This window comes from Capra hircus, assembly GCF_001704415.2.
Source record: "Capra hircus breed San Clemente chromosome X unlocalized genomic scaffold, ASM170441v1, whole genome shotgun sequence".
Taxonomy (NCBI): Eukaryota; Metazoa; Chordata; class Mammalia; order Artiodactyla; family Bovidae; genus Capra; species Capra hircus.
In genome coordinates, this window is record NW_017189517.1 from 7402378 (window position 1) to 7417715 (window position 15338).

Here is a 15338-nt window from a genome sequence, read left to right on the forward strand (position 1 = left end):
AGTTCGAAGTAAAGTAGTTGCAGGATATTAGTAATAATTTAATAAACAACTATCAGATGGTAACTTTGTGCCAGGTACTTTGCAAACCACTTTACTTGTATCCTCATTTCATACTCAAAACCAATCCTATGAGGTAGTTGTAGTCATCAAAGACACTTAATCCAAGGTCATATAGTTAAGTGGCAGAGCTGGGACATAAAATCAAGTTGTAAAGATCTGTGTTTTAATCATGATTGATTTCGTATATTATTAAATTATGCACTAGAAATCGTTCATGGTTTCTTCTGTCAGGTTTTTTCTCTACTTGAGCTTTGGGCACTAACTGATAGCAGATGAATTATTGGAAAATGACCTAATGCCTCTATAATTAAGTGAGATTTTCTGAGCACTGAAGAGAGAACTGTCACCTGACACTAATAGCTATTACCACAAAGCATTTAGAAATATTTGTCCTGTGCAGAGTGGGAGTGCAGCTGCCCAGTATTTTTGAAGTACTCAAATGAAAATGTATAGATTTTCTTGATTCAGTCATGAAATGATAATGGTCATTCTCTTATCAAACACCAGTGCTGAAAACATCAGAGAGCAAAAGAGTCCCTGGGTAATAAAATCATGTATCAGAGATTAAAGTTCAATACTCAGGTAATCTGAAAGCATTGTAAGTCCTTGTGACCTTAAAGAGGATTCTGAATGTTGAGTAATATTCTGTCGTCACCTTTCGCATGGTATAGGATGCTGAGACATTCTAAGCCTTAGATGGGGAAAGGTCTTTTGCTACTGTTTTGAGTTTAGTTGGAAGTATAATAAATGCTTTGATTGGAATTAAGAACATTGATACTGTTGATGTAAGGCAAAACCAATACAGTATTGTAAAGTAAAATAAAGTTTAAAAAAAAAAGAACATTGATATTTATTTTTCTTTCTGTACTAGGTCGGTGATATAGTAGAAGTACAGGCAGATGAAACCTTTCCCTGTGATCTTATTCTTCTGTCATCCTGCACAGTTGATGGAACCTGTTATGTTACCACAGCCAGTCTTGATGGGGAATCCAATTGCAAGGTAAACATTCTCAGCTAAGGATAGGTAATCATGCAATATTCCGTCCCACTGCCCCTAATTTTTTACCTTATTTTTTCCTATTTGTGGAAATTTTGTATTTGAAGACAGTGTTTATGTAACTGTCTTTGAAACTTCTAAGCAAATACTCAGCTTTGGGGGAAAGGGTGGTGTTGGGTGAGGAAATCCACACCCCAGATTAAAGCCACCACATTCTTATAGCACTGTTTACATTTCATATTGACATTAACCCATTCCACATTGTATTTAGGCTTTTAAAATGAAAGTGCTCTTAGGCTGAAACTATATAGCTATGAAAATAACTACATCTGAAGGTACTCTCACCTTCATCTAATGTACTCTTAAGTTTGATCTATTTTTGTTTTTAAAGTGATGAATATCCTCTTTTAAAAAATGTTTATTCCTGGCATTTTGAAAATCTAAGCTATTGGCTTGATTACTTTTTAAAAATACCTTAGGGTATAGTTTGGCAAATATTTGCTTTATTGCAACTAGGAAGAATTAAAAATGTGTGAGTAAATTTGTTCAAACTGGAGGATAACTGACTTCCCTGGTACTTTCTGGCACAGTCAGTTCTTGTCTATCATCCAGAGTTCCACAGGGCATGAAGATTTACCCTGTATGTGCTGCTGCCTTTACCCTGTATGTGCTCACCTCTGTGTATCTTCTTGAGGGCTTTCCTGCACTTGTTTATGCTATCTGAACTTGAGAACCAGGACTCAGTGTGTGGTAAAGGAACTTAAATGCCTGTTTGATAACTAGTTTTGTTACCACTTCAGGGGCATGGTGATGAACTAGTCCCATTTCAACTATTTGAAAACAAAGTTATATTTAAGGGAATGTCAAGGTGAAAATTGAGAAATCTACCTCAAGATTTCCTAATAAGGGACAAAGTTGTTTAGAAGAAGAAAACTTAACTTTCAAGTGGTTTCATTTGCCACTTAAGTTTATCTGATCAAATCAGCTAAAAGTACATAGGTTACAACGTCAGGAGATACTTTTAAATATAGCTCAGGCAGTTCCATAATATTCTCCAGAGATCATGCAACAGCTTTCCTTCAGCATAAGTAGTGTAGTCTTTGTGTCAGCCCTTCTTTGATGATTTATAAAAGGATTCATTAGAACCTGCCTTGAGTTCTGGGTCAATCAAGTAAGTACATAATATACCCTAGTAAATATTCTAACTGTCTGACTAAAGCAAGATACATCATGTCTCTGCTCCTCACATGAATTGTAGCTACTTGAAGCATTTTCAAGATCATTAATTTTGCTGTTTGTGTAATGGGAGCTATTGATGATTTTTTTCTTTCTGTTAGCAAAATGTTAGTATTCTTATGACCAAAAGGGTGATTCAATTTTTTTTAATATAAATTTATTTATTTTAATTGGAGGTTAATTACTTTACAATATTGTATTGGTTTTTGCCATACATCAATTCTTATTTGTATGTTAACTTCACCATATACAATGGTGAGCATAATAATAGGTCTCAGTTCTATAAATAGGAGGGAAGAAAAGTGCTTTAAATTTTTCATGGGGTTTTCAGTTAATTATATGCATGGTGCAAATGGAATTTTCTCTGCTGTCAGTATCAAGAAAAGCTTTTAGTTTTCTCATTATCTTTGAAATCCCTTCACAGCAGAGTTCACTGTCTAATTATTGTAATATATTTTAAGAATAATACCATAAAGTTTATCTAGTTGGAGATGTATTCGTATTATTCTCCCAAAGCCTCTTACTAAAAACACAGTGTTCCTGAAATCAGGTGGGTGTATGATTATAATTTTTTTTCTTTTTTTGGGGGGCTGTTTTTGTTTTTTCTTCTGCTTTCTTCTAGACGCATTATGCGGTACGTGATACCATTGAACTGCGTACAGTCGAATCCATTGATAACCTCAGAGCAGCAATTGAATGTGAACAGCCTCAATCTGACCTCTACAAGTAAGAATTACCTGGTTTCATTTTACTGCTGTCTGATGGCTTTGCTTCCCTTTGCCATCAGTATTGAAATACCCACCACTTACCAGCCTCCTTTCATTTGTGTTTTTATGAGCTGTTCCTTCCTTCTGGCAGGCAAATGAATCAAATCAGCCTTGTTCACTACCAGCCTAAGATAAATTATTGTGGGCTCAGGCATCTCACTTGTGGTTTTTCTTTTATTATTGTTATTTGTAGACATGGCTGTCCATCACATTTTAAGATTATGTAATCCCATAAGCGTGAGCTATCAAACTCGTGCATTAGACAGAGTTAATTAAAACAAAAATAAAACGCTTTATGTGTCATCCAACAGTAAAGAGAGAAGGAAATGTGGGACCATGCAATTAGTAGGCACTCCATCCTTTTTTATGAGGATCATGATGAACTAAGTATTGTATATAGGCTGTTTCTTGTCCAAAGTAAACGGCTAAGTTGAGGGAGCAGTGAAATGGTGTGATTTCCTCTGTTTTGCTACACCTAGGCTTTCTGGAGCAGAGTTGCTGATTAACAGTCATTGTGGGTTGTCAAAAATTTGGCATTTGATTTTTTTTTTATACCATTTATTTATTTGGCTAAACAGTCGGACATGACTGAGTGACTAGCATAGCACAGCACAACACATTTGGCTGTGCCGGGTCTCAGTTGAGGCATGTGGGATCTAGTTCCCCAACCCAGGATTGAACCCAGGTCCCCTGCATTGGGAGCATAGAGTTTTAGGCACTGGACCACCAAGGAAGGCATTTGATTTTTAAGACTGCTGATTAGTTTGGTTCTTTAGAGCATGGTATTAATGAGGGTAGAAAAATGGGTTTATGGCCAAGTGAGCCAATTAATTATATTCTGTTCTGCCATTACAGATGGCATCCATCACCCATGGTACTCATCTTGTTAATGAACGCTGTTGATCATAAAAGGGGACCAAATAGTGGGATGTGGCTTACAACAATGCCCAGTAGTGGAAAAAGAAAGTTCTCATACTTCTATAAGAATTATACCCTCCCTCCTTCCTATCATTCCTTCTTTATTTTTTCCCTTCTTCTGTATCCACCTTGATAGTAGGAACTTAGGATCACAGAGCAAAATAGCTGTTTGCTGCCTTCAGGAAACATGGAATCACAGAAAGGAGAGTGACTGATTTTGTGAGTTAGAGAATAATATAGATCCTTACATATTTATAGGGTAACTCCTAAATTTTTCAGTTACCTTAAATATGAAGGAGATTTTTAGTGAGGGAAGGTTATTCCTAATGTCTCTAACAGATTGAGTACCCTTGGTATGTGACTTCAGAATACCTTCTATTGGATTGGCCAAAAAGGTCATTGGAAGTTTTCCTGCAACATCATACAGAAAAACTCAAATTTTTTGGCCAGCCTGATACCTCCACCACCCTAATAATCATCACTTACAATGTAATTGCCTGATTATGTTATTTGGTGCAAGGAACACATTTTTCTTGCTTATTAGGAAGCATAGTAATGGTGCAGTTAATACATGTTGAATGAATGCAGACATTCATATTTTGTGTATTTCATAATAATAGTTCAGTTTTTCTGAAAAAATCATAATGTACATTATAAAATACTCATAACATTCTTAGTAAGGATTTAGAGCTTTTTACCATATTTTTCAGAAATGTAGATTACCACGTGCATAGCCATATATCTGATCACTTGATCAGATCAAGCTCAGTATTCAGATCAGCTGCAAGACACAGCTTGGAAATTTCCAAGATGGTAATCAATCAAGTGTTCCCTAATGGCTGTTTCTCAAAGGATGATCTCAGGCCAACAGCATGCACATCACCAGAAACTTGTGGGAAATGGAGATTCAAATTCTTACCTAAACCAAAAGCCTGGGGATGGGGCCTAGAAATCTATGGTTTAAGAAGCCCTTCAGTAATTCTGATGCATGCTCAAGTGAAAGAATTACTGAACTCATGGTTTTGAAAGATGGTTTAGCAGCAGAAACCTTTCTTCACATGAATGTAAAATAGAAGCCAATTATTTATATGAAGTATAGATGAGTGGGGTATTGTGTGCATGCATGGTGCCACGTAGATCTTGAAAATCAACTTAGAATCTTTGTTTACATTCTTATAATCCATAATATTTTATTATTATTTTTTCATCTTTTATTTTTTTATTTTTTTTTTTAATTTTTTATTTTTTTTTAAACTTTAAAATCTTTAATTCTTACATGCGTTAAATGAGATGAAAATGTTACATACCATATTGGTTCAACTTAGCTTTTTCTTTTAAAATTAAGACAATAGGCTTTCGTAGTTTATTGTCTTATCTCTTTTTGCATTATTTGTATTTCGATTCATTCCCATATTTGGGGTAAATAGATTTTATCTAGATATAGAAGACACATGTGCTATTATATTCTTTTTGCAGGTTTGTTGGCCGAATCAATATCTATAGTAATAGTCTTGAAGCTGTTGCCAGGTTAGTTTATAATTCCTTTAATCTGTCCTTTAGGGGAGGGATGTTTCTCTTTTAAGCCCATTAAAATAGCTAAATACTTTCTTTTATAGAAAGGGATGGGGAAAAGTGAATAAATATGGAGTAACTAGCCACTGATGGGTCTTAAATAGCTCACCTTGTGATTGGTAGGGTTGTAGTGGCAGCGACTCAGAGTGTATGTGTCCTGGGAGAGGGTGGTGTTGGAAGTGATGATGAGGGTTTCTAAAATTGTAGAACTCCAGACTTCTTTGACCACTATTCCCAAATATGTTCTATGCACTCTATTGATTGTCCTTGCTTGTGAAGTGCCTGACCATATTGGAAGTATATCTGGAAAGCAGTGTTTGAGGGAGAATAATTTAGGGGCTAGATGGTAGACAAAATGCTGGGAGAATTAGCTGGACTTATGTAAAATGAAAGGCTTAATAGTTGGTAATGAAACAATTCATATAAAAAGGGATGTTTTTTTCCCCTCTTCGATCATCCAGTCAGTTATTTTAACTTTTCCACTTGGCCTTTATAGCCAGTGCTCAGAAGGAAGTTAACCACCAGGAGCTCAGTGATCCCCCCTCAAAGGCGGGTTCGCGCTCTATAAATACAGCACCGTGTCTCCTTCCTTTACATTTCCTTTTCCAGTCTTTTACAGTCACTTTTTCTTTCTGTTTCTTGCTGCTGCTGTTATCTTGCTTTTCATGACTCATAGTCCTTTCACCTCTGTGCATGTCTTTACCTCTGTGTGTGGCTGGCATCTCCTGTACTGTGTGCTTTTATCTGTGCTGTACCCTAAGTAACTTCAGAGGGGAGGATTTTTCAACTCATCCTGTGTTAGTAAGCATATAAGTAGACAGATGCATCCTGAATCTTTTGAAAATAGATGTGTGTGAGAGCAAACTATGTCCCCAAAGTTGATGGTGCTATTAGTTGGACTCTTTGAGTAAGTTGTGTTCATTTTTTGTTTAGGTCTTTGGGACCTGAAAATCTCTTGTTGAAAGGAGCTACACTAAAAAATACCAAGAAGATATATGGTGAACGTTTTTTTAAGATATACTTACTAGAAATAGGCCTTTTAATACCTAAATGTTCATAAATAGTGCAGTAAAAAAAATTGAACATGGCATTTAATTCCATTTAGTCTAAGTCTCTTTTTACGTGTTGGGAATTTATAAGATGGTAAGCTAACTTGAAATATGACAAACTATGTTGATTAAAATTATACTATGAAAGTATACTGTAAATGATTATTAACTGGTAAATAGAAGAGAGTTTATAATTCCAATTTTTGTAGATTGAAAAAGTTGGTAGATCCAACTGGGTGGGGAGTTGGGTTGGCAGTCTCATTTGTAACCTAATTTTCATTGTATTGTTATTCCTTAGGAGTTGCTGTTTACACTGGAATGGAAACCAAAATGGCATTGAACTACCAAGGGAAATCTCAGAAACGTTCTGCTGTTGAAAAGTTAGTGTGCCTCACAATTTCTTTGTTATTGAACTGAAATTGTTACCTCTCAGTATTTCCAAATATCAACAGTATGAAAAAACAACATAAATTGTGCATTACCATTTTAAGCACTTCTTTTGTTCCAGAAACTGTGCTCACTGTTTTGTATGGCTGATTTGGTTTAATCCTCTAGGCAACTTGGAGTAATTCCTATTAGTCTGACCACTTTACAGATAGAGAAATAGTCTTAAAGATGATAAGTGATTTACCTAAGCTCACTTAGCTATTCATGGGCAGAGTTTAGGTAAAATTTATTCTCTTTTGCTGACGGTTAATGGTTTGGGGTCCTCTAGTTGCTATATGTAAGGAGTTGGTGCAACACAGATAATAGTCTCCTTGCAAATAATTGTGTGGTACTTGACACACCTTCAAAGCCATTTGTACTGGCACAGACCTCACTCTCCTATTGCCATGGACATGCAGTATATCAGTAACACCCTCTTCATAGCTCTACTTTGGGATTAAAGAATCTGCACTAAGCTTGACTATTTCACATTTGCTCCTCTACCCACTATTCCAAACCTTTAGGATTCAGGTTTGGAAACAATCTACTCCTTTTATAAGGGTTGAGTAGGTAATGGTGTGTATGTTCTGTCACTTTATAGGATCCTTACTAAAGGTGTGTTGAGCTAATCAGCCATTGCACTTTGGATTACGGTTAGGAGTGACTTTTCCATTTTACCAGTCAAGAGTAATGCTTTAGCAGTGATAACTGAGGTCCACCCATTCAGGCCTGTACTATGGTTACACGTTGTACATAGGAGAAGCTTTAGAAAACTGAACAATTTAGTCTATACCTGGTTGATATCTTCAGTATTTTAATGGTTTTTAAATTCATAATATCTTATTTTTCAGATCTATTAACGCTTTCCTGATTGTGTATTTATTTATCTTACTGACCAAAGCTGCAATATGCACTACTCTAAAGTATGTTTGGCAAAGTACCCCATATAATGATGAACCTTGGTATAACCAAAAGACCCAGAAAGAACGGGAAACTTGGAAGGTAATTTGTTTTATGCTGAAAATTGTAACCCTAGTACATTGTGACAGGGGCACCCTTTATTGAAATACTGCTCAGATAATGATACCTTGGTATTAGGGATTTCTCTTGGTTGTATGGTAGCCCCAAGCCATTAACTTTAAGACATTCTAGGATTTTTTTCTTAACCCTAGGCATATATCCTTGTTTTTAACTCTTAGGTTAAGAGTTTTAGGCAACTGGGTCAAAAGGTCTGGCATGTTGATACGTTATGAGCTTGTGATATATCATGATAGAAACATAAAGGATGCCTACATGAAAACTTTGATCCTACATTCATATCTGAGGGTGGGAGAAGCAGAGACCTTAAGGAAGTAATAAGTGTTAAGTCAAGGTACGTTCACTAAACAAAAGTGACAAAATTCAGGGTATTTTACATGTTTTCACATGCTATGATAATAATGTTGACCAATGATATAGTGTCATTGGGAAGTTTCTTTTCTATAGCAAGAGCAGTGCTTTCAGCATTGAAATTAAAAGATAGAAAGTTTATATTACACTTGCTTGATGGAACTGTGTGTTTAATTATCATGAACTATTCCCCTTTTTTTAGGTTTTGAAAATGTTCACCGACTTCCTGTCATTTATGGTTCTATTCAACTTTATCATTCCTGTCTCCATGTATGTCACAGTAGAAATGCAAAAATTCTTGGGCTCCTTCTTCATTTCATGGGATAACGACTTCTATGATGAAGAAATTAATGAAGGAGCCCTGGTTAACACATCAGACCTTAATGAAGAACTTGGTCAGGTAAGAACTCATTTTTACTTAAAATAAGGTAACATAGTGAAAATTGCTTTTATTGTAGTCTGGATCACCAGTGTTTGTGACCATTTCACATTTGGAAATGTAACTCAATAAAAATTTCTTTATGCAGGCATGTAATGAAGGCAAGCGATGTTATTTCAACTATAGTGTCAGTTTTTGCTGGCATTTTTGAGAAAGACCCGATTTATGTATTACATTTGAATGTTACAGAAATTCTCTTTAAAACTCAACCTGTTGGTGGTGTTGATTATGGGTTATTGCTTTGAAACAGGAAACAAGTAGTCTTCATCACCATCTATAATCATTTAGGGATAGAATATGAGGTAGTGTTAATAAAGCTATTTTATAAATACATTTTCTTCCATAAACCAAATTGACCAGAGTTGTCCTATGGACATTTTCTTGGTACATTTTCTTGGACATTTCTGATCAGATGGAATATAGACCTAGAAAGCAGAGTTGTTTATTCTGTGCAAGAATTTAAATGAAGGGAAGATGTGAGGGCATGCACTCCACTAAATGCCTTTTGCTTCATGTACCAGTGTAGTCCAAGCTTTGACCTTCTTGCTAACCTAGGTTGTTTTCAAATGCTAGGCTGCAGCCTAGCTGTAATTCTTCAAGTGTTGACTTCTTGGGTTCTTTTCTGACTAGTTTTGAGAAAGTTTTTGCCTTTATCTGAATTTACTGTGTCACATAATGATTTTCACAAGCCGAGGGGAGTGTTTGGGCTTGCATTTACTTCTCTTTATATTTAGAATGTCAAGGCTGTGGAAATGTCATTTCTGGGGCTAGGAGATGCAGAATCAGTTAATGGAACTGTGTGGCTGAAACAGGGCCTCACAGTTGTTTTAAACAGTACAGATTTGCACCTATACCTCAAAACTCTGCTCCTGAATTCAGTCTCCCACTACCCCCACTCTCTATTTCTGTTCTTTACACAACCTTTGCCTAAACTAGAGTATCCTCTTGACAACTACTCACAAGGCTGAAAGGATTCTCCAGATACCATTATGTTGAGACCTGACTCTAGGACTCCAGGATCCCAGAGGGTGGCATCTGCCTCCCACAGAGACACTGAGTCACAGAGGATAGAATAAGCCATGAACAGGCAAATGCCTTTCCCTTATATATTGTTCCCAGAAGTTTCTTTTCTAGGTCACTTCAGTGACCACAGCTGACCTTAGCCTTTGTAAACCAGAACTTTTCATCCAGGGACAGCCTGGTAGAACTGCTCTAGTCCCAGTGAAAGGCATTACTCTGCAACTCTTTTGCATGGGGGAAAAATGAGTTATAAGCCACCTCTGGTGAACTTTTCCCTGACAGCTGATCTGCCTGTTCTAGATTCAGTGCCTGACTGCATGGATTAACCTACCCAAGGGTGAACATGGCAAGTCCCCAGCTGCTGCAAATAGAACAGCCATCTTTCCACATGTGGCACCTAATTCTCATGAGAGACAGGCAGGATATCCAGGCCAAATCTCCACCTCATCAGATTCCATCTTATCTATGAGGATGTGGTTTTGTTCCTATCATCTAGACTTATTCATACTTCAGAAAGTAAAATAGAGCTTTGGATAATGATCTATTAATAATAAATCTGATCAGTGAGAACAAACCAGTTTTCATTTTAGCCACCACTTCTTTTCCCCACTAAAACCTGCTTTTTTGGGTATGATTGTCATTTAACCAACTAACTAAGGTAATAACCAGACCACCACTTTCATTTGTACAGTATAAAAACAACTTACCATCATACCAACTTACATCAGCTTGTATGTATAGAAACAACCTAAATTAAAATGCAAAGAAGTCTTAAAATGATTTCATTTTGCATTTAGTGGACCAGTACACACAAAATCAAGTGTAACCAGTTTCCTCTTTGATGAGTCATAGTTTAAAATCTATAGGACTTTTATTTTACTTAAGAGCAGTGTCAATTTCCATCAGTACCATTGCAAACACTTGCTTAACCTCTTTCAAAGTGACCCACATTGGTATTAAAAGAAAATAGGAAGATATGTTTAGAACACTGTTCGTCTTTGACTTGAAAAGCAAAAAGAAGTAGACTGCTCAGTTCAATTGGAATAGAATGGGGTCTTTTATGATTAGACATCTGTCCTTTAGACAACCAAATGGTTTTAACCTTTAAAAAATTGTGGGGATAGCCTGTTTTTTCATATGCCCTCTCAGTCTCTCAGCTATGCCCAGCAGTATGCCAGAGTATATACTCTGATTCCAGTAATTCAATCTAGTGGTTGTGCACTAAAGTTCTGTGTTATCTAAGATACGTTCTTGGTACTGGGGGCTACTGTTACAAAGTAAACAAGAAAACCTTGAGTTGTTCACCATATAGTTGAAGAAATTCACTTATCGTACCCTAACTGTAGCAATGTGATGATTATCAGAAAAATTATAGGGACTATGAAATGATGGAAAGAGTTCAGTACTATGATTTTGATCAGGTCAGCAGCAATGACAGTCAACATCTATGTAACAACTTAGAGCTTGCAAGCATATTTAGTAATCTTTACAGTCTCGTGAAGCAGCTTTGATTATTTAAGGCTAATGTTTAATGTTCAGAGAGATGGGAGTTTTTCCAAGGTCACAAAGTTACTGGGTGTTAGAGCCATGACTCCAGTAGAAGGTCTTCATTAAGTTAAACGATAAAAAATATTTTGACCAATTTTGACCTATAAACTAGATGATTTCATGTGTTCAGCCTTTATCTTAGGGCTCTCTCCATTCTTGAGCAGCTATCTCACTTTAGGCTTTCTGTCCATAAATTGATGACTTTGAGCTTGCTTGCTGATAGAGAGGGTCTGCAACCAGCTCAAACCTACCACTAAAGAGGAGGAGGCTGATGAGAATCGGAGGCAGGCAGTAGCCTCTCACTCGTCAGCCCTGTCTCTCCTATAAGTATGAGGATACTCTTTAATAACAGCCGATCTTCTCCTCCTCTTGTCCTTAGTATAGTGCATATATTAGATCATTGGTTCTCAGAGCATGAGCTCAGGAACAGCAGCATCAGCATCACCTGGGAACTGATTAGAAGTGCACATTATCTAGCCCCACCCCAAGACCTACTGAGTCAGGAACTCTGAGGGTAGAGCCCAGTGATTTGAGTTAACAAGCACCCTCCAACTGAGTGTGCTGCAGACTACAGTTTGATAATCCCTCTATCACGGTATACTTTGTTGGCCTATACCTTTGAGATTAATTGTAGACAGATCCATGCTGTACAAACTGTTATATATAGGCAAACAGTTGCACTTTATGTTTTTAAAGTTATTACCTTTGTCATCTATAAAAGATTTCAAAATGGGTTAATGCTCACTCAATTGTAGGAGCTGTACCAACCCAGGAGAACCTTTTGGGAGAAAATGAAGGTTAATAATTTTGATCACACAAAAAGCCCCAAATAATTTCACTTTAACTAGAAAAATCTAGATGATACAGGAATAATAGCACTTGGATTAATTTAAAGGGAGAATTCAAACTTGGCTGGCTAACAGAAAAAAGAGAAGATTGGAATGCTATATTTGTGCCAGTGCTGCTACCGTGAAAAGCTTTGAAAAATAATTAGAAAGCAGCTACTGCCACAGTTCATCTCTTTCTCCCTTACATAATAAAAACCTTAATCTTGTACTTATGCTTGTTCCTGTCAGCCCGTAATTTTAACTATTTAAGCATAAATTGCCAAAAAGGAGGATAAAATTGTGGGTTTCCAAAAGCCAGATGTTATAAATAGAAGAGATAAAAACTGAGATAAAATGGAAATGCTCAAAAAGGCTTATTTTACATGGAAAATTTATTTCATAGCCTATTTTTTCCATTATTTATGAAAGTATGCTTATACTTTAACCTATCATTATAAACTCTGCTCCTTTTTTTTTTAATTTGGAAACTTTTTTGAGGAGTATCTGAAAATATACATAGTATTGGGGAAGAAATTTCGTTTATGTTTTTGATCATTTATTGACTTACTGTGTCTCCTAATTAAGTAAGTGTTATTATTATTTCCCCTGTCTGTCTATATTCTGTAACTGTTACATACGTATAAGACACAATGCATTTCACTTCAATCCAGTATATTTATAGAAAATTTTATTTTTCAAGGACAACTTTTGTTACATCCCATTTGCATGCGTGCGTGCTCAGTTGCTAAGTCGTGTCCCACTCTTTGCGATTCCATGGACTGTATAGCCCACCAGGCTCCTCTGTCTTTGGGATTTCCCAGACAAGAATACTGGAGTGGGTTGCCATTTCCTTCTCCAGGGCCAAATTAATTTAGTTCCTATCAAATATATTTTCTGTGTGTGTCAGAGAAATAGAGAAATAAGTGGTCCATAAAATGTTTCCTGCTTGGAAAATTGACTTTTGTTATGCTAACTTCTTTATATCAAAACAAGTGGGTGTTAAATTGAAGGAGTCTTAGTTTGGACAAAATAGCCGCAGTTTTCCTTCCTAGTAATCTCCTGTATTTGAGTAGGTCTACCAAAAGTCAGGCACGACTTAGCGAATGAACAACAAGAACCTTAGACATGTGATACTATTTCAGAATCTTTTAAAAAATACATGTTAATTTCTCATTCATTTGATAATACTGCTTCTGTCATTGTCTGACATTTGACAAGTCTTTGGAAAAGGTGACTTCTGTGGATATGAAAATAGCCATGCTAACTAAAAGTTAATCACATTGAAGAAAGTAAGAATGTATATGTTTGTATTCTTGTTTTTAGGTGGATTATGTATTTACTGATAAGACCGGAACACTTACTGAAAACAGCATGGAATTCATTGAATGCTGCATAGATGGGCATAAGTATAAAGGTGTAGCTCAGGAGACTGATGGACTCTCTCAAACTGATGGACCGTTACCATATTTGGACAGAGCTGATAAGGTGGCATTTTTTGCGTTACCATTTCACCTTGAGAAATCAATTTAGATAGGCATATGTTAACATAGTAGAAATGAAGGATTTTGGCACGTGACATAAACTTTTGAATAGCCATTTGTTCGTTGTTGCAACTTCACCTTTCTTATTTTATGGACACTTCTGGAATTTGTAAACAAGTAGAATTTATAGAAAGAGAACATTATAAGAAATGGCATTTGGGTAAATCTTTCACTGTGTGATCATATTTGGTGCTTTATCTTTAAAAATATGAGCTACTCCAAGAATGATGTCTACTGAAATCATTCAAGCCCCAGGAGTGTCTAGGCATTAAATGAACCAGAGTCTCCATGCACCTGAGCTATTGCCAGATTGTGAATTAGAACTGAATGCACTCTTTTAGGCTATGGAGATGTCACTGCTTTGGGATTAGGTGGCACTGCAGTAAGAATGCGTTGATAGAGCCCCTAAGGTATGTTAGTTGGGGACCAGGCATGTTGGCAGGGATTAGGAGAATATATAGCTCATTTTAGTATTAGGAATTCATAAATTTCTGCTATTCAGTTTGCTGGTGGTTGCAACATGCTCTCACATTAATAACTTTTCTCTGTTCATTGACTACTTACCAAGTGATCACAATAAAAACAATATAGTCATTTTTCTGTCACTATTCAACAGAATCGAGAAGAGCTCTTTCTGCGTGCCTTGTGTTTATGTCACACTGTAGAAGTTAAACCAAATGATACTGTTGATGGAGTTACAGAGTCATCTGAATTAACCTATATGTCATCTTCACCAGATGAAATAGCTTTGGTCAAAGGAGCTAAAAAGTAAGCACATATGTTATGCTGGATGAATAATTTCAGGATAATAATAACGTTCTCCCTATAGTTGACAATATGGTATTCTCACTTCAAAGTTTGTTAAAAGAGTAGATCTCATATGTTAAATGTTCTTATTGCCCCAAACAACAAAAAGGCAAAAAGACACAAAGAAACTTAGAAATGTCAGGATATCTCTTCCCTTGATTGTGATGATGATGTCACATATGCATGTTTCCAAATTTATCCAGTTGCACATGTTAAATATTTGCAGTTCTCCATTAGTTATACCTCAGTAAGTAATGCTATTTTAAAACCCCAAAATAAGTTGTAGAAAAATACATTAGCATTTTCAAAGAGTAAAAAAAAAAATCAAACATTTCTTGTATTTCTCCAAAGAAAGTGAAATCACAGGAGGACAGGCATTATTTTGTTTTTTTCTCTTACTTGCTTCAATAACCTTATCTTATAGATATCGCTATTCTTTAATAAGGAGCAAAGCTACTTTATCGGAAAGTTGGAAAAAATTCCCAAACCTAACCAGTTAAGACCAAAAAGAATATAGCAATGCATAGTGGTAACTTTCATCACTATTTGTGCATTCCAGCCAGAAGTCCAAATGTTCACATTATATTTTGGAAATCTTCTAACAATGGTCACTTTTCATATAACACATGTTATTTCTGAAGTACTTCCAGCAATTTTGATATCATTTGGTTATTGAAAGTCCTGCTTTATCCGTGAGGCCCAAGATGATTAAGTGGATAAAAGGACACCCCATGTGTTAGCT

General features: G+C 36.1%; 1 protein-coding gene across 5 annotated transcripts in view; it reads left to right on the plus strand.

Moving 5' to 3' along the window:
- ATP11C (ATPase phospholipid transporting 11C) overlaps nt 1-15338 on the plus strand; it is a 170427-nt gene that overhangs the window by 97865 nt on the left and 57224 nt on the right. For all 5 annotated transcript variants that reach the window (XM_018044206.1, XM_018044203.1, XM_018044204.1 and 2 more), the window contains exons 6-14: nt 932-1060; nt 2916-3019; nt 5455-5505; nt 6484-6548; nt 6898-6979; nt 7877-8027; nt 8617-8814; nt 13572-13733; nt 14406-14557. In XM_018044206.1, coding sequence (XP_017899695.1) covers nt 932-1060; nt 2916-3019; nt 5455-5505; nt 6484-6548; nt 6898-6979; nt 7877-8027; nt 8617-8814; nt 13572-13733; nt 14406-14557 — 1094 coding nt within the window. The remainder of the gene's footprint in view (nt 1-931; nt 1061-2915; nt 3020-5454; nt 5506-6483; nt 6549-6897; nt 6980-7876; nt 8028-8616; nt 8815-13571; nt 13734-14405; nt 14558-15338) is intronic.